The sequence below is a fragment of the Barbatula barbatula genome (genome assembly GCF_947034865.1).
Source record: "Barbatula barbatula genome assembly, chromosome: 24".
Taxonomy (NCBI): Eukaryota; Metazoa; Chordata; class Actinopteri; order Cypriniformes; family Nemacheilidae; genus Barbatula; species Barbatula barbatula.
Genome location: NC_136787.1, coordinates 8672752 through 8693175, shown reverse-complemented (window position 1 = coordinate 8693175; position 20424 = coordinate 8672752). Strand labels below are relative to the sequence as shown.

Genomic DNA, 20424 nt, shown 5'->3' with positions numbered 1-20424 from the left:
AAGATAAGAAATTGTACAGTTGCTTCTAAAATAAGAAAAGTGGCAGTGCAGGTTTGGAAACAAATTCGTTTTCATTAGATCTCACTTGGGTCATTAAGTTTATCAGCATCGTTTCATTAGTAAATGTCATTAAACTTATTCAGGCTGATTATATAGTTGATATATGTATTGAAGCTAGAGATGCAATTGCTTTTATGTGGGTGCAGCTTACCTGTGTGCCAGTGGTTTACATGGATAACGGCACCTTTGTTTTCTCTTTGTATTTGTGGGCCGCTGTTGTTGATCATGTAAAGAAATTATTTACATACAATTTTAAATGTATGAATATCACTCCAGTAGGTAACAACAAGACATGGTAAGACGTCAGTATAGGGGGCAATTCTCACTATTAGTTATTATAAGCATGCGTGTTATTGGCATATTGGCTGTTTATTAGTACTTCTGAAGCACATATTCTGCATGACCATACTCTACATCCCTAATCCTAACCAATACCTAGACCTAACAACTACCTTACAAACTATTAATAAGCAGCAAATAAAGAGTTTTTTGAGGAAAAGGTCGTGGCTAATGGTTTGTTAATGGCGAGAATTGCCCCAAGTGTGACCCAAAACATTTATTAAAACAATAAAACAGTCGACGTACCGTTGAAAAGTTGAACACGTTGTGGATGTTGGAACATTGTTGGAAGTACACCTGTAGATATTCAGTGAAACACCTGCATCAACCTGTGGGAAACATTCATTAAAAATCACTTCGGTTTTAACAGAGGCCGCTTTTAGCATCTAAAGTTGTGTACGGCTGCAGCTGCTTTTAATAAATGACTTTGCATCCAAAATGATACAGAATTAGAACACGTGTAAGATAGACACATTACCCCACATCCATTTGCAGTGTCCTGTGACCTATGGCATTACAACAACTGCTTAATTCAGTTTTGATGCATTTTTATGTCATATTCATACATTTTTAAGTGCGACTTAGGTGTCCAAGTTATTTTGGGCACTATTGTGTATTGCAAGGTTCATGATTATTCAAACATTTTGGTACTAATAAACTTTAAATGTTGTGAGAAAGAATACCCCGTCAATGCAATATCTCTTTTTCAAAATTAGAGAACCACTTCTGGCAGAAACGCTTTAAAGGTATAGATCCACTAGACGTGGCATTTCTGAAAATATTATTTGGATGGGTTTGCAATCGTTTTGCCTTCAAGCAAAGTGGTTGCTGTGATATTTCATAACCACCTGTATGAATTTTTATTATGACAATATTAATGCACCATGCCTACATCTTTTTCTGATACAGACAGATAATGCCTTAGGATTGTGATTTCAGAAGTTATTTCTAACTATAGCTTTGTAAATGTGGTCGGTATGTTTCTATGTCAGACACCGAATCGAAACCCTTTCATAACGAAACAGTGCTGCCGTGAAGGCCAGAACGAATGATAAAATCCCATTATAGTCATGTACTGAGACCTTCAAGCACAGAAAATGTGTATTTTATCCAGACCTCTGACCTCAACAGCTAATGTTTGGTTGAGGATTCACTGCTGATATAAGACGTAACATGCCCACACCTTTATATTTTCACAAACGCAACACCAAGGTTTCCTATTTGCATTAGGGAAAAACTCACAAACGCTGGCAGGAAAATAGCAGATTTGTTTGACTGACAATCATTTAGATTATAATTAGGGTGTAATAGGATGGCCGAAGCATCTCTCAGGATACTTGCTTTCATGCTGTAGTGGGCTTGTGTCCAAGCTTATTGTAACACTGGCTTGTACTGATAGCATGTTTTCTATTGCCAGAAAGGAGAATTAAACAACAAGCCATGACTGGATTGATTTCAACAATCACCATTGTTAATTGGGTCCCTTGTGATCATATTCCAGTGTAAATGTACTACTGCAAGGGAGTATAATCGCCGAACAATTACAGAATTTCCCTTTTAATTAGTCATGTTAGTTCCTGCTTTGAAACTTCTCTGAATTATTCTAAGCACTATGATACACATTACATTCTGAAGTTGAATTGAACGCATAGCTAATCCATCTTCAAATGGAATGTTCACCCAAATAGGAAAATGCTGTCATTATTTACCCCCCTCAGCTTGTTTCATACCTGTGTGATTTTTCCGTACCAGTCAAGAAGAAGAATGTCAGTGACTGACACCCAGTCGCCATTTGCTTTTCATTGAATAGTTTTCTTTAGAATGGAAGTAAAACCATTCTGAGGCTGTCAGTCACTAGATTTCTATAATTTTCCATAGACATGTAAGAGCAGCTTTCAAATGTGTCGAGTCCGTAATACTCCGTGTACCTAATAAATGGGCAAAGAAGTAAATAAATGAAAATGAAAATATTATGACTTTTATGTTCTATGAAGGCCTATAATTTTCCTTTTTGGGAAAACCAACTTTTTTCAAATCTTGTCAGATGGGTTAATGCGCTTATGTTGTGAATTAACAAAGTGTTTACTTAATATTGCTTTTCTTGTCCATTCCAGGCTTTGCCATGAGGCACCGCTGGTTTATGGTGCCACTGCTAATGCAGGCATGGTTCTCCGCCACCCCCTGCTTCGGTGATCGTCCTTGCCCTCGAAGTTGTCGATGTGATGGCAAGATCGTATACTGTGAGTCCAGCGCATTCCGTGATGTCCCTAAAAACCTCTCGGGTGGCTGTCAGGGCCTATCCCTGCGATACAACAGCTTGGCAAGCTTAAAAGCCAGCCAATTTGTTGGCCTCAACCAGCTCATTTGGTTGTACCTAGATCACAACTATATTGCCAACGTGGATGCCCGTGCCTTTCAAGGGATACGGAGACTTAAAGAGCTGATATTGAGCTCTAACAAGATCACGCTGCTTCATAACACCACGTTTCACCTGGTACCAAATTTGAGAAACCTGGATCTCTCTTATAACAAGCTGCAAGCTCTACAGCCGGGGCAGTTCCAGGGACTACGCAAGCTGCTGAGCTTGCACATGCGCTCCAACTCCCTTAAGAACCTCCCCTCTCGCCTTTTTCAGGACTGCCGTAATCTGGAGTTCCTCGACCTTGGCTACAATCGCCTCCGCAGCATCACCCGTAATTCAATGTCAGGCCTGACCAAGCTGACGGAGCTGCATATCGAACATAACCAGTTCTCCAAAATCAACTTCTTCAACTTTCCACGCTTCTCTAATTTGCGTGCTCTTTACCTGCAGTGGAACCGCATCCGGACCATGAGCGAAGGCCTTACGTGGACTTGGACGTCGTTGCAGAAACTGGACCTTTCAGGAAACGACCTCCAGGAGATAGATACGGAGGTGTACCGGGCCATTCCCAACTTGCAGACACTCAACCTGGATTCAAACAAGCTTATCAATGTGACTCAAGAGGTTGTGGATGCCTGGGCCTCTCTCACTAGTATAAGTCTGGCTGGAAACATGTGGGACTGTGGATCGGTCGTGTGTCCTCTAGCAGCCTGGCTAAGAACCTTCCGTGGAAATAAGGAGATCAATATGATATGTGCATCGCCCAAAGAAGTTCAAGGTGAGAAGGTTATGGATGCTGTCGACGCCAGCGGAGTTTGCAGGAGTACCTCTGCTACGCCATCGACGGTCATCGTTCCCTCCGTCCCATTTGTCGCCTTTGCCCAAACCCCAGCCAGCTCTTTTGTCCCGACCCTCAAATCCGGAGATAGTAGAAGGAGCCAAGGCACATCGTTGAAAGACGCAACCTCTTCAGCGCCTTCTAAGCCTGCTGTCCCACCTCCCGAGCAAGACTTTGAGCCGGTTTCCTTCCACAAGATAGTGGCTGGCAGCGTTGCCCTCTTCCTGTCAGTTGCCATGATACTCTTGGTAATTTATGTCTCCTGGAAGCGTTACCCTAGCAGTGTTAAGCAGCTGCAGGAAAACTCGGCTGCAGCTCGCAAACGTCGAAAAAAGTCACGGGAGACGGAACGCACGCTCAGCACGCCGTTGCAGGAGTACTATGTGGACTACAAGCCTAATAACTCGGAGGCCACGGACGTGCTGGTCAACGGTACTGGACCTTGCACCTACACCATCTCCGGCTCCAGAGAATGTGAGGTATGACTCCACACCTGAATTTTTCTTATGCTATAAATTCATTTTGCTAAATTATTTAACTGCTTTTGTGGAAATTGTTGTATGTGCTGTGTTTTGATGCCCTTTATTTGGCATCATATTTGTTGAGATAGAAGTGTATGTGTGGGAGGGATATGTTTTCGGCAGGGATATGTGTTGAGATGTTTATTGGCACAGCATGCGGTTTGTTTAACCTCTTGACGGGGTGTTAATTAACTTACTATTAGTCTTGTTAATTCAGAATTTTTGTGTGATATTAGCAGTGTGATAGTCTTTTTTAAAGCAGTACTGGTAACATGAGTACAAGTAATTTGAGATTAATATATATAATAATTATTATTTTGTGCTGTGGTTTGACACGATGCATTTGCACATTGACATGTCTTTTTTAATGCCTTCCTCTACCTGTAAGGCACTTTCCTGAAGTTGATAGGATATTTTATAGTATTTGTGCTTTGTCAGACTCTGTCATGTCTTGCTTCTTCTCTCTTTCACCAACGACATTTGGGTTTCTTTAGAAATTATGTAACAGTAATTTTGTAGCTTGGTCCCTTGTTATTGGTTTGTCAGGTGACCAAAATTTGAATAGCTAATACCTGGATGTTGTTTAATGATTCTTGGCGCAAAATGATATGCTTCGGAGCACCCTCTATTATACAAAATGATATTACATACACATGAAATGAACACAAATACATAACATATTAACATAAATACAAAAAAAGTAATTAAGCGAATTGAATTGTTTATATTATAGTTGACAAATAAACAGTACATGTGTCCTATAGTGTGAAAGCCAAAGAAAATATTAACGAAGATAAATCTCTCTTATGCTGTTTTATATTATACATATACATATTAGTAAAATATTATATATTTGTTTACTACATTTTTTGCTTTCACACCGTAGAACACATGGTCGAGTTCATTTTTTGCAAATGTGTTAAATATTGCTTTATATGTTGTCGCTGTCCATCCAAAAATTGGATGTCTAAATTCACAGTTTTACCGGAAATAGAAGAAACACTTTGCTTTTTAAATGTTGACAAGCACTTTTTAATACTTTTTATTGCTTAGATATTTGCAAAACATAGTGACAAACATAAAGGGTGACTAATAATAATGATTCACGGCAACAACAACAAAACTATAGACATACAAGGGTCCAGACGGACAGCAGCGATATCCATTTATTTTTTGTCTAAGGCTGTTTATTTATTAGCTCTAAACTGTAATAAATTGAAAAATTTAACAAATTATACACAATAAAAAGTCAAAATGTCTAAAAAAGCACAAAGCTGCCTGCATTTAAACTACAAGGTCTAATGCACAGAATTTATAATTTTACACATACACTTTTTAGTCCCGCCCACTTGCATTCCTACAACTGCAAATTGCATTTCCAACAAAAAAGTGCTTTTCAACATCCTCACACAAAGCTGCACCATAAGGGTGCATGCGCATATAAAAGCTCGATAGACATCCGTTGAATATTGCATGACTACCCAACTGAGTCAGTATTCTATTCTACAGAGACAAATACCGATGTTTTTATATTTTTATTTACCAATACTTTCAACATCCTCATTCTTCAGTCCAACATCGTGTGTGCTGAACTACTCCCCAAACTTAAATGGAATAGTCTTTGAGGAGCTTCAAACCGCTAGTAAAGAAAACCTTTATAGCATCCTTCGTATTCTGAATCACTGCTTCTTTGAGCACTGTTTGATCCATGTTCATGTAGAGTAAAAGACAGCAATGATGGTTCTTTCCTCTGTTTCCTCTTTTCTGTTCCTCAAGATCTTCTCGATGCAACGAGAAAGTTTTTAATGACACCCCTACTTCCAAGAGCCTTTTTTTACTTCTCTATGTTTTGCTTTATTTAAATTTTTCGCCCTCTAATCTTCGCTTCACACTCTCTTCCTCTCCTCTTGTCTCATCTTTCTCACGATTTCTTTCGTTCTAAAACAGGTTCTGCAGTAGAAATGTACAAAATACAGACTCCTCAGTCTATCAGTCAGGGCTCTGCTGACGCGTGTGCGTGTTGACAGCCGGGGTCAATTGACGCTGTTTAAGGAGCCGGTTTTGTTTGTGGTTAGTACAGGTTTGCTATATTTACATGCCTTCGTTGTTGTCCCAAAGGGTTGCTGCCACATTTATTCTCCAGGGGTGCGAAACCTGTCAGTAGTGCAGGAAGGTGTCATTAGAGGCAGTCGGCGCCTCTGGCAGAGCCATGATAGGGGCGAATGTGCTGGTGGCAAGCGGGACAGACTTAAGGGAAGACAAGAAAGACAGGCAGACAGGCAAACAGACCGATTGGGATGATGCTGGACAGGTAAACAGGTAAGTCAAACCAACTCACAGGAAGTGAAGACAATAAAGGAGGCAAGAACACAGAGGGAGAGACAGAGCAACATTCTGACAGCTACGCTGACCTCTCCGCACGGGTCTCTGTCCCCGCTGTGATGTGCCGGCTCAAATCGCTTTTGGAGAGATCAGAGGTGCACATCAGAGTCCAGGAGATTGGCATGTTTTCCTTTGTGGCTTCAAGTCAAGAAACAAACTTTTTCATGTTACGTGTAAATCCCTGCGGTGCGTCACATACGCGTTAACTATTTTTTTATTTTGTGTGATGATAGGTTTTGCCAATATGTATACAAAAATAAAAGAACGTAATTTGTAAAGTTATTTGAATGGTTTAGTGCAGTGGTCTCCAACATGGTGCCTGCGGGCACCTGGTAGCCCTTGTGAAGTCTGTGAGTTGCCTGCCAAGCATGTTTTTTTAAACGTTTATTTTTTTATTGTAATGTTTATTTATTTTTTATAATACTTTCATAAAATAAGGAGGATTTTTCATAAATGTTTCATTTAACAGGGAAACGTAAAATAAAACCCCTTTATCATTCAAAATATTTAGAAGTACATACAGATACATACAGCATCACGTTTATATAAACATATATAAAATAATATATGAATATAATTATTTATATTGTTTAATTTTATCCAACAAGTAACCACGTTTATTATTTCATCCCTTCAGGTCACCCATGTTTACAGACCCCTGGCTTAGAGAGTTTTAGGATCTTAAAGGGTCTTAAGAAGGCTTGGAAAAAGAAAAAGAGACGACTAAGAAACATAAAAACAGATCTGATGAACTGAATGCCGGAAGCTACAGCAGTTTTAGCTTTTCCTGCTTGAAAATCTGAGCGGACCCGTTTCGGTCATATTTTCCATTAATAATCTATAATTCCGATTTGTTTTCCTCCGTTTCCCCCCGCTGTCCTCCACACCACAGCATTGCTGCATCAACACTAATGTGGTTTGGCTTCCCTCCCGTGCAGCAAAGCGCACGTCACCCGTGATTGATGACTTCTATTCTCTCTCCGGTGATTTGGTATTCTGCGCGCGCACCTGATTTACGGGCTTTTCACATCAAGCCAACAGACTAGATTCAAACACACAGTTCAGATTGCTCCTGTCTGGAGAACCAGTGTTCTACTGATGCCTTACATCGCCTCTGTTGCGAATCACAAATAGAATATAGGTGCGGAAGAGACTGCTAAGAGAGATTGTCCCATGACCTCACCTTGAGAGCGGCTCTCTGTTAAACTGACATACCATTTGGACATCTTTCATCGTAAAATATAATGCCAAGATGTAATGTCTTCTTCAATCGATTTGGAACGGCAAAGGGCCTTTATCGACGGCACTAATAAAGGCTCGACTGAGGATGAGCTGCCCCTTGAATTCAGTTATTTCAGTGATGAGGCTTCCCAATATATCTCATTTAGTTGTCAGTGATGTGTTGGCCACTCATGTTCCTTCTATCATAGAAGAATAGATGATTAACATACTGTATATTGTAGGTTATAGGTCTTTTTTCTTGTTATGCAGTTCTGTTTGAACTCTGTGATTTATAAAAACATAATTATGCTCATGTTGTACATACAAATAGTCTTTTTACAGTAGAAGAACAAACAAAGTTGATTCATTATAGCTTGGTTATTTACACAATGGCAAGAAAACGATGCTTATTAAGATGCAAAAAAGAGGTTTGCTATCACTTAGTGGGGGATTGAGAGGTAACGTGAAATTCCTGCAGCCATGTCACCCTGTAGCCCAAGACCCCACTGAAGCTAAGCAGGGCTGAACCTGTTCAGACCTGGATTTGAGACGTCATGGGAAAGCTGAACGAGGTGTTTGTGAGACCAGCAGGGGGTGCTCACCGTGTGGTCTGTGTGGGTCCTATTGCCCCAGTTATCGATGGGGACACTATACTGTTAAAAGCACCGTCCTTTGGAAGAGCGTTAAGCCGAGGTCCTGACTCCCTGTGGTCATTAAAGATCCCATGGCACTTTTCGTAAAGTGTAGGGCTCTAACCCGGTGTCTTGGCTGGAATCCCTCCACTGGCCTTTTTCAATCATGGCCTCCTAATAATCCCCACCCTCTGAATTGGCTCTATCTCTCTCTACTGTCCACCTATAGCCGGTGTGTGGTGAGCGCACTGGCGCCGTTGTACTGTGGCTGCCGTCGCATCATCCAAGTGGATGCTGCACACTGGTGGTGGTTGAGGAGAGACCCCATTCATATGATTGTAAGGTTTGGGTGTACAGAAATACACTGTAAAGAGCTATATAAATGCCTCATTCATTCACATAAGCAAAGGTGTTAACTTGAATTTAAGCGGCTATTCATAATATTGTATCCATATGTTGTCTAACATGACGGAAGAGTGTTATTGAGCAAGATCACAAACATCACAATTTCTACAAATCCATTGCCGGTTGTATCGATGTTTGATCTGTAGTCTGTTTTCTTACTAAAAGTTACTTTATGGATAATTGTAAGCTATAAACAACATGTAAAACTACAGTTAAAAAACGACTTTATACGGTCTTTATAAAAATGTATTTATAGATTGCATTTGTTTTTGTTTTAAAGCTAACAAATACAACTAAAAATAAACACTTAAATGTATTTTTTCATAATACGTCCATGAAATAAGCAAAAAACCTTCACATTTCGTAGAACTGTGAAACATTAAATAAGTCATTCAAAATTTTTGAAGTTTAAAGCATCACATGGTTATATTGTTAAAAATGTGTTAAATATACTGTATATAAAACAGACGGACTGATATGCAAATTTGTTGTGTGGTGTGATGTGAAAAATGTAGAAAAACACTTACAATGAAGATAAACCTTTCTTATGCTGTTATATATGAAAATATAACTGTTATTATTATAAAACAATGGAATAAGCAGTTTGTTTTCTAATTTTGCTGTCACAACATAGGACACTTTGAATTATTTGTCAACTACCATATCAAACAAGTAGCACCTTATAGTATTCCTTCAGGTTGCTTGTTTCCAAAAAGGTTTGAAACCAGGTTTTGGAGGGGTTTTAACATTTTAAAGGTCTTAAGAGGTCCAAAAAAATGTGTACCCTCAGTTATTGCATAATGAACAAAAATGAACAGTTATATTGTCATTAATTATAACAAAGTGTGTTAGTAAGTAATAAATGCAGAAAAGACCATTGCTTATTGTTTTTGGATTTGATTAATTTGAACAAATACAAAAAAAACCTTATTGTAAAGTGTTACAGCATATTGTTTAGATCTGTTAAAATCTGTGCAAACCTCACTCGCTTAAAATCATCTCTTATGGTCACTCAATTGTGAATAGTGCAGTAAGAAAACTAATAGGATTTTAATTTATTTTTTAATGTGGGATTAATATTTTATTAATCCCAGTCAGGGGCGATTCTAGGATTTTTTCAACAGGGGGGCACAAGAGGGGCCACAATTAATACAGAGGGGCCAATCTTGTGTTGTGTGAACTGTATATCAAAATCATTTTAAGAGTTTAGGAACCTTTAAATTCAGTAATAAACAGTGATACCCTATTATATTTTAATAGCATTTATTCACGGCTCTAAATCAAAACAAAACAATTTGTGTTAACTTTTCACATTACAAAAGTGAAAGAAAAACAGTAATAAATAAACTTCTGTGAAAACACAGTAGCCTACACACTAAATTTGAGACTAATTTTATTTACTTTGACACAAAATTCAAGAAAACTACAATATATTGTATGGCAAGAAAAGTAAACATCAAGTTATAGAAATTAGATACAATTAAATTTAGGCAAACAACTGTTAATACTGACCAAACAAATAAACAACAACTTAGTTCATAAGTAGTAAAATGTGGCTTATAATAGGTTTATGTATCTGGTTAATTTAAAAAAAAGTACAATTCAGCTTCTGAAGGTGGGGAAGTATCCAGCTCTTCCACATCACTTTCACTCTCATCTGTTTCATCCCTAGAGACAGCTATAACACAAAGATATATTAGTAAAATACAAGGATTCTAACCACATAACTTTATGCATTAATAAAATAACACTCAGGAGTGCACTTTTTCTGTATGATCCTGAAATGACCAATATACCAAAGTACCAATATATAAATATAGGGACTTATGTGATTTAAGCAAATGTGCAGCCCTGATTATACCATACCACAACAACAACAACAATACAAACCAACTAAAACACTTTAAAACGTATAACTCGGCATTTATGGCCTTAAACTGAACAGAAAAACAGTCAAAAACACTGTGGAAATGTCAGAGCATGTCACGTGATGCGTTTGAACGAATCACGTTGTCGGAAATTGGCATCAGCTATGAGATTCGCTTTTAGAGTTAAATGGCCAATTTTACTTACACGATTGGTTGCTGATGAAAAGGAAATTACCATATTTGTAGAGAGAGAGAGAGAGAGAGAGAGAGAGAGAGAGAGAGAGAGAGAGAGAGAGAGAGAGAGAGAGAGAGAGGATTTAGAACGCCAACTTTTGTCTCACCACAAGTCTGAAAGACGACATATTGAAGACAAATAACGTTAGCCCCAAATCTCACAATTGACAAGTAAAAAATAATAGAAAACTATGTTTTTGCCTGCCGTGTCTCACCTTAAAGTGTGTAGCGTTAGATAAACATCATAGATCACACGATTTATTTCGTCACCTCGCTTGCAATATAACTTGCGTTGTGGCCAAAAAATAAGTAACTCCCATTTTACATTCAGCATCAGGTCAGGTGCATAGTAAATATAACGATTAGCATTATCTTAGTCTGCTCTAGGAGATAACATCGTCATCGAACCTGGTCTGTCCTAACACCGAAAGACGGTAGCTGCTAACGTTAATAGTACCAAACCCTTCTTGCACTGCAACAACTCGCTAATCGAAAAAACATAAGCAATATAAAATAGATCAACTTACCGTGTGTTTTTTTGTTGTTGATGTTGGAAAACAGCAGCTTCCTATTCTTGGTCCTAGTTGAGAAGCATCGCGACGCAATCATTAATTACTACAAACTGAACGATTATAATTTGAATTTGTGAGTGACAGACAAGTAGAAGGGTGGGGGCACAATCGGGGGCCAATCAGTTTTCAAGAGGGGCCAGTGCCCCCATGGCCCCTCCCCTGGCTACGCCACTGATCCCAGTATATCAAGACATTTGATTGGGACGTGAAAATGTATTGCATCAAGGAAATGACCCTATTGCAGCTGCAACATATTTACATTGTGTCTTTGTGAGCTTATAAATCATACATCTCCTACTCGCAATAAACAGGATGTTATAAGGCCATCACACTGCCAGACCCACAGGGACTATCGTGTGAATGTGCAGAAGTAGAGGTGCTGAAATCACTCTGCGTGTTCTTGAAGGCTCCTCATTCAATATTAATCTTTTAGTTATGAGCAATTAGGCCAGCGGCTTCACGTTTTGGCGTTTCGTACATTACGTTGCCGTCACATTTGCATTAAAAGCTTAAACTGTCAGACTGTGATGCGTTCCGTGGATTTTAAATTGCTCTAATTGCTTTTGTGGGGAAAAAAAGAGAAACAAGTTTGCTTTAGTACAACAGTGGTAAGCCTGCAACAAGGGCATTAATCATCATTAGACTCAACAAATTTTGGTTAACAAATGGTGTTGAACAGTACCTTTGACCTCTCTGAATAATGAAAATGCACTAATCCTCCCAACAGACAAAGATGCGAGTCTGAGATTAACGGTTCTGCTACAAATCTAGTTAGCGGTTAAGAACAGGTTTAAAACTAGTGAAAAAAACTCGAAGAGAGAAAGGTAAAGGAAAAGCAAACGCACACGATTCAGTTCTGCCTGATGATCACTAAAAAAGAATAAACCGTTCTGCGCCAAGGAACAAGTTGTAAACTTGTGTTCATTTTCTAAATAAACAGTTAAGCGTCCAATTTCTGCAGCCCCAAACGAAATTGCAGACATTTCTTACTCCATTGGTCCACAGACAGATGTCCCTCTGAAACACTTGCCATGGGTGATGCGTCAAGTCAGTTTGGCATTCAAACAGCAATTTTCAATGTGTTTGCACATTTTTGGGGGAATTCAACACGAGTGCCTTGCTTACAGATGGCCATGTGCATTAAACTGGGATATGGGTGTGTATTTTAACTTTAAACCATCCAGCTTCACGTGGTTCACTTCTCAATAAAGCTTTTGAAAGAACGCAGTGCCCCGAAAAATGAAACACACAGTCTGTGCTTCCAAGTTGCTTTCCACCCTGTTCCTGGATGATCTCCAGCGGTATACTTTGGATGTCTCCCTTATCTCACATTCTTATTTCAGGTCTTGAAGTTACACTAATGAGCTGATGAGTTGACTCAGGTGTGTTTGGCTAAGGAGACATCTGACATGTTTAGTCCTGGAGGTCCTCCAGGAACCGGGTTGGAGACCACTTGTAGAAAGCAACACGCTGCACACGACGCTGTGTAAAAAGACAAGATACTTCTCTAATGGAGAAACAGCTAGCAGAACAGATCCATCTCGCTCTGACCGGATAGTCACAGCTCATTTAATTTAGCACCAATCATGGTTTTTAACGTCTGTGGAGTGCATTATAATTTATAGGGATTATCATAAACTGGCCTGAAGCTTGGCACAAGGGCATTCCGGCCGCCCGTCTCAAAATGAGTTTTTGACAGCAGGCCTTAACGTCAATCATCACCAAATAACCGTGCTTTTTTCCCACTTCTCTGTGATTTTGTCCCCCCACCTTCAGGTTGGCAAAGCTTTGGCACCCGATAAATATTTATGTCCATCAGTGCTGGTTTTTGGCCAAGGATCCAGCATAGTGAACGGAGCTGAAGGGCCCTCAACATTTGCTATGTTGAGCAGGGAGGAGGAACACAACCAACAAGGGCTCTTGCGCCAAAAGTGCGCCCTCATTCATGTTAGCGAAGACCCTTGCAATTGAGGCGTGAGTGTTTTTTTTTTTTTTTTGGAAGGTTGGTCGGTTATTTGAGATTGTTAAAGAGGATTGTTTTCCGTCCCAGATGGCTTGTTGCAACTCAGTGTTATGGAAAACAAGTTGAAGTGATGCTTAATTAGATCGAACGGAGGGTTTGGACTGAGCTGTCTTTATAAAACATAGATGTTGTTTAAGAGGCTTTCGCAAATGACAGTCTGAGCTGAGATGTACAAGTGTCTTTGGCAGAAAAGAACGCGAGGAACCGCGGTAATTTGATGGATCATCCACGTTTGACCTTTAAGTTCCATATGCCTTCAGCGTTCCGAGAAAGCACTAGACTTGAGCAGACGCCGTGTATTTTGATAATGGTTCATTTACAATGTCAACGTGCACTATGAAGTAGCGGTTACTGAACTGTGCGTGAATCACTGACCGCCTGGCGTCTGTAGCATTAATGTAGAAATTAACAATGCTATGAAATTATTGCTATAGATGTACATAATTGTTTTAAATTTAAACGAATGACACGATATAGCGTTTTATTCAATAAAATTAGTGTCATTAAAGAAAAGAGCAAAATCTAACAAATGGATACTATTTAAAGGAATACTTCACCCGAAAATGAATATTCAGTCATCCTTTAATCACCCTTTAAGTTGTTTTAAACCTTATTATACAGTATCTCTGTCTCTCTCTATAAATATATATATATATATACGTTTTGCTAAAGACTAAAGAGGATGTTTTGAAGAATGTGGCAAACCAGATTGTTGTGGGACACCATTGACTACCATATAAATGTTCTCCCTGCCCATGGTAGTCAATGGTGCCCCAGTACTGTTAAGTTAAAAACAATCCTCCACACATGTTCAGCAGAACAACTATTAATTTCACAGATTTGGAACAATTTAAGGGTGAGTAAATGATGCCAGAATTAAATTCTTGGGGGTGTGTATTTATGCAACATTTGCGCTGCAGCTCAATTCATCTCCGATCAGTTTTTATAAATCGTAGAGAACAGTTTAAAGACAAATTGAATGAACGCATTATCGTCCCCAAACACGTTTAATTAACCGCATGCCTTAACACAAATAGTCAACAGCCATCGTACCTTTATTTTATTTTATCCCTTTACCTTCTGCTTACCTGCGATGCTAACCGAGCTAGCACGGAGCTAATTACACGCTGTTGCAATTACGTTCCTAGGGAAACGTGTCCAACAACAACCCCGGCGCGTTTTATGAGGGGATGGAGGGTGTGCTGGCAGTGCTAGAGCGAGATGCAGACAGAAAGCTTAATTAATCCAGCCTCCCTTAATTAGCCTCTGTCCCTTTCATTATGTGCTTTCCAATGCACTCGTTCTCGCTTTATTCCTCTCCCTTTCTCTTTTTTCACAGCCTCTATCTGTCCCTCCGTTTCTCTCCTTCCCGGGTTCCCCCCTCTCTTTCTTCCCTCGCCTTCCGAGGACGTCGGCAATATGCTTCAGTGTGATAAACAAACTCTCTCTGTCGGAAAGGGCGGCGGAGGCCGACGGCGGCCGAGCCCGCGCTCCTCATACAGAAGATGAGAAACAAAAGCACAGCTGCGGAATGATATCGAGTGCTTTTTTCTGACCTCGCATTGTTTCGTAAGGAGCTCGGTGGAACGGGAGACGCGGTCATTGTGGTGTCTGGCTCTCGGCCCTCTGGCTGGAGACTTCCCGTGTGCTAGTGTCGATTAGGATCATGTCATAGCTTGAGCAGGCATTTGGCCCAGTGGGCACACACGGGGCCTTCGGCTCTCGAGAACATGGCACATGGTGGGCTGGAGCATGTTTCCCATTTGGAGGCTCGGCACAGAGCAAAAGATGAATAAACGTGTGATCATGATTATAATGCAGCTGTCCCGGAATGAAATAAAGGCTGGATTTAGCGGGATTTCAAATGGCAGGACTACATATTACACAAAAGAAAGAAAGAATTCTAGAAACGAATAACTCTTTTATTATGGTCATGTTTTTGTTACTCAGACAATGTTCGGCAGCATTACTCAGTGTTTGAATCTATACAGCCTACTATACATAAAATGTATGCAAAACTACTCTACACTTTTAGTTTTTTCCAATTGCCTTACAAGCTTAAGTTTAATATTAGACATTTTCCTCTGTTAAATCACATATATAAAGAAGCTGCTCGTTCTTTTGTAAACAAAACAAAAGAAAAATCGTTAATACTTTACAATAAGCATTTTATTTAGGTATTTGTTAACATTAGTAAATGCATTAACTAACATGAACCAACAATGAACAGTATAGCTATCAAACATTTAGTAATCCTTCTTATTGTTATTAAATGTCAATACAACTATTCATCTTAGTTCATGGTAACAGATTTGGATTTTAAACATGTATAAATAAATGCTGAAATTAATATGAATTAAGATGATTTAAAGTATTGTGCATTGTTTACGCATGATAGATTATGCATTAACCTCTTAACACATACCTTATGGTAAAGTGTTACCAAAAATCTGTTGTATGGGGTGACAAAACATGTTTAGGTTGAGGTTGAAAAAGAATCACGTCTCTTTTTAGTAAACATGGAACACGGTCCCACATATGCATATATCACACAAGGTATACATTTCCAAGTCATTTCATTTACTTGTGCAGTTTGGTTTGGGTTATTTTGCCTGTATTGTTACATTAATAGCTTTTCTCTTTTTGAGCACACACAAAATGTCCACATGTAAGTTATATGATACAGTTGATTTGTTCGAGATTATTTTAGGATTAGTTGTGATCAGTTAAACTTGAAAACCAGCTTGGTTCCAATGGTGAATGAATCGTTCGGTCCAGTTTGTGAGCTGAATCAATACGTTTTTGAAGAGAGCCGTTCGTTCACAGGTGTTCAGGAATGACAGGAGGTTGAGCAAATAATTCATTTTCGTTATTGAAATCATGGAATTCATATTGAAGTTTATGGCTTAAAGGGTCTGTGTACCTTCTGGCCCTAACATATTTATTTGAAAAGCAGATATTCAAAATGAAAACGAGTGTTATTTTATCATCTTTTAATAATTTTGAACCTTATTTTGTGATTTATATCGTTTTGTTCTGCTAACTCCCCCTTCTCCCTAATGTCACCTGCTATTGGCTGTCAATAAAAAATAGCAAATCATGATGCTGTGATAGAAACTAACAACGAACTGGCTATTTCAACAAGAGATTCATTTAATCAAAGAAAAAAAAGCAATTTCATGAGGTCCATAAAGTCCAAACCCCTTTTAAAAACCTTTCGTCTTCTGCACGAGGGAAATAATTGGAAAATAATTTCTAATAGATAATGAAGATAATTAAGAAGCAGAACCCCATCTACATCTCTGCCAATGGTCCACTGCATGATAAATATCTTTAGCTAGTTTTCCTTTTTTTAAAGAAGGTCTATTTGCGTATCAAGGTCATCTTACCTCCCCCTCCCATCCACCACCAGGGCACTCTCCATATCTCTCCTTTTCTTTCTTTATCGTCACGCATACTTTTTTATCTTTAGAGGAGACAGATTCAGGAAGGTTGAGGAAATGACACGCTGAGTACGGACGAGCCTTTATTGTGGAGGAGAGGTGACGTGGGAAATGACCTTTCGAGTTCTGTCTCAGACATTTATACCCTGATGCCTAAGAACGTTTGTGATGGACGGCATGTCAAGTTTAAATGGATAGCTCAACCAAAAGCAAAAATGATTTAATAATTTATTCACTCATGTTATTTTAAACCTATATATGACTCTTTCTTTGGTGGAGCACAAAAGAAGATATTTTGAGGAATGTCTCAGTGGTTTTGTGTCCATACAATGGAAGTCAATGGAAAACAAGGTTGTTTGGTTCCCAACGTTCTTGGCAAATATCTCCATTTGTGTTCTGCAGAAGAAAGAAAGTCATACATATTTAAAATGATAAAAGTATGAATAAATGATGACGGAATTACTTAAAGTGAATATTTACTAACATCTGCTCTTTGCTCTCATTGACATTCATTATAGTTCATGAGATAAGACTTCATATTATTAATAAAGAAGTCAGTTGTGTGTCAGTCACCATCATTGCCATAACCTAAAAAGAAGAGCAAGTTCTTTTATGTTTCACTAAGGAGAGAAAACCATGCATTCTTTATGACATGAGGGTGTGTAAATGGTGACCGAAGATTAATTTATGGGTAAAATAATTGCCAGATAGTCCCGGAACCCATTCATTGGCATTCAGGGTTTATCTCGTACGTTCCACTTGTCTTGAGAAAGATGCGAGTACAAGAGAGCAAGCTCATAAGACGCCCTTATTCCTAGGGTGACTTCACATCAGGACTGCAGCACAAGAGACCAATTTCAATGGCAATGAGGTCGAAAAACATTGTCCCTGCTCAGAGTGGGAGGCAGACATGTCTAAGCCATCACTGGAAGTGTTGTTTGGCGGCCATATAATCCTTCATGCATCATTTCAGTGTCCGCCGATCCCATCTGCCGTTGGGATCCTGCACTTAACTGATCCCTGGGAGTATAGCCTGTTCCCTGTCAGAACGGTGAGATAACCAAGTGTGGTTTCGATGGTAATGACTATTCCTTGTGACTGTGGCTCAGTGTCTGGCAGGTCTCACGGGTCTCATTGCGGACCATTCGAAGTATAGTGCCTAGCTGACGTGTAATTTCGATGGCACCTGCAATTCTTCGGCCCCAGATGCAATGTTGAGTTTTATTTTAATTAGCTGGTTTCTAAACTATTATTAACTTCTGCAGGTAGAACGTAACCCTAACATTTTATCGCGGGTGATTGATTGAATGCTTCTGAATGGTAAGCTACGATTATATAAACCGCTTTAATAGTGACGAAATGAGGCTAATTTAACCCAAGGTTAATTATAACAGGCGAACAGCAGAATATAATTAGTATTGTTTGATCTTCCGTGTGCAGTTTGTACATAACCCTGCAAAAATCTGTTTTAAAGACATTGGGTCTTATTGACTAAGCACGCGTATGCACAAATTTGTGCGTGAAACCTACGTACGAACGCTTTGACGAACAAATCACGATTCACAAAAACTTTCGTAATAAAATGTATTCTAAATATAATAGAAAAGATAGGAACAATTGAAAGCACACGTACGCAAAAATCACCAGTCTCTTTCTTTCCTTCTCTCTCTCTCTCTCTCTCTCTCTCTCTCTCTCTCTCTCTCTCTCTCTCTCTCTCTCGCTCTCTCTCTGTTTCTCTAAGACAGAATGCATGTTTCATCTTATAATAGTTATATATTTTAAATAATATTTATATATATATATATATATACTGTATATTTAATTACGCGTAGATGTATATTTTATTTAAAAATTATTTAATCATATTTAGTGAGAGAGTAAGAAAAGGTTTCTCTGAGTAACACTAAAAAGGCATTTAAAAGGACAGATCACCCAAACATGAAAATTATTTCCCCGTTTACTCGTACTTGTGTCACTTTAAACCTGTATTTTGCTTTTCTGTAAGTCTTTCTCGACTTTACATTATTAGACATTCTACAGTTCCAAGCAAACGTGTCTGAAACCAGGTACCTCTGTGCAAACATGCTCCTTTAACCCTTCGATTAACCAAGCAGCTGTTCTCAGTTCAGAAAAAGTCAAATGCATCAATTCATCTGTATTGCAGTGCCACGCTCAAAGGCACACCTGCGTTCATCTTCTGATGAACAAAGCGATGACCGTTGAGCCTGTCTAGGACCCTTAAAATGGTTGCCAGTCAGGATGCATTAGATGATTATTTTCCTTTGAAAATCTTCAGATGTGAATTTTTTTTAGATCATACGCCGAGCCTTTTTCTAGCGTGGCGCTTGGTGCTCCACCGATGGCCTATTTTTTTAAGTGGGGCTGCTTAATACCTCCATCGAGGGGCTGCGGAGTGGTAAACACTTCTTGCAACATCGACGCCAGCGGCCCTGCCAAATAATATGATCCACCTTTTTAAAATACCTTTTTAACGTATCGCTTACCATCTCGTATCGCCTCACAGGAACAATGCATTCAATATGCTCTCAGTTTGCATTTCATATTGCAGTTCTTTGCACTTCCTAGCCGTTGTTTGTGATTTAGCTCTAGTTTGCGTGGAATGAAGTGTTAAGCTTGTAAAAGCATTGTTGCAACTTAATGCAAGTAGAATAAGCAATTGTGGTTATATTAGATTGAGCAGTCATTCTAATCCAAATGAATTATATCGCATTCTGCACTTTTGTATGCTTTCCATAGATATTAATCCCATGACATTGCTCTACCACATGAGCTAAAATATTATGATTATACACTCTCATAAAAAAGTACAAAACTGTACTTTTTAAGGTACGATATCCGTCATTGAGGTGGTACCCCTATGGGTTCCATTATTTGTACCCCACAGGTACAAAACATAAAATGTTGTAACTTGTTGGGTACATAATTGTTCACTAAGGACCTATTGTGTACCTTAAAGGTACAGTTAAATGTATTATTTGGAAAAACAACATCTTTGAGCAAGTTTTATGGAATCCATATGTGGTGCACAAAAATAAACCAAAAATAAATTGCAAGCAACCGACGTAACTGAAGTAGAACACTCTTGTTATCATTAACACAGTGTAAAATATTAACTTTGCTATGTAGAACAGAGTGCAGAACTCTGTGAAGTTTCGTCCTTAAAACTGAAAGTCAAACGGTCGTTCTCTCTTAATTTGTATGATTTGAGTTGCAGTTAACTTTAACATTCTGTTAACCCAGATAGCACAGGTATGTCTGTGAGATGTCTGCCAAAGGAAAACATATGCTGTGTAAAAACATCTGATAGACTAGACGTATTCTAGATGTCTACATGACCTCTGACAAGAAAGGAGACGTATTGCAGATAAGCAAACAATCAAAAAACATATGTCTTGCAGATAGGGCTGGGCGGTATGTCGGAATATGCCGTTACCACAGAATAAAACTTCAACCGCAAGAAATGTTTCTATCTTCTGTCACGTACCACCATAAATGGAAGGTAA

General features: G+C 38.9%; 1 protein-coding gene across 1 annotated transcript in view; it reads left to right on the top strand.

Moving 5' to 3' along the window:
* Nucleotides 1-2521: 2521 nt before the first annotated feature.
* The window catches only part of LOC306889220 (leucine-rich repeat transmembrane neuronal protein 4), a gene marked incomplete at its 5' end in the record, with an annotated part of 87059 nt that continues 69156 nt past the window's right edge, over nucleotides 2522-20424 (top strand). The window contains one exon of the mRNA XM_079447958.1: nucleotides 2522-4078. Within this exon, the coding sequence (XP_079304084.1) occupies nucleotides 2522-4078 (1557 nt within the window). The remainder of the gene's footprint in view (nucleotides 4079-20424) is intronic.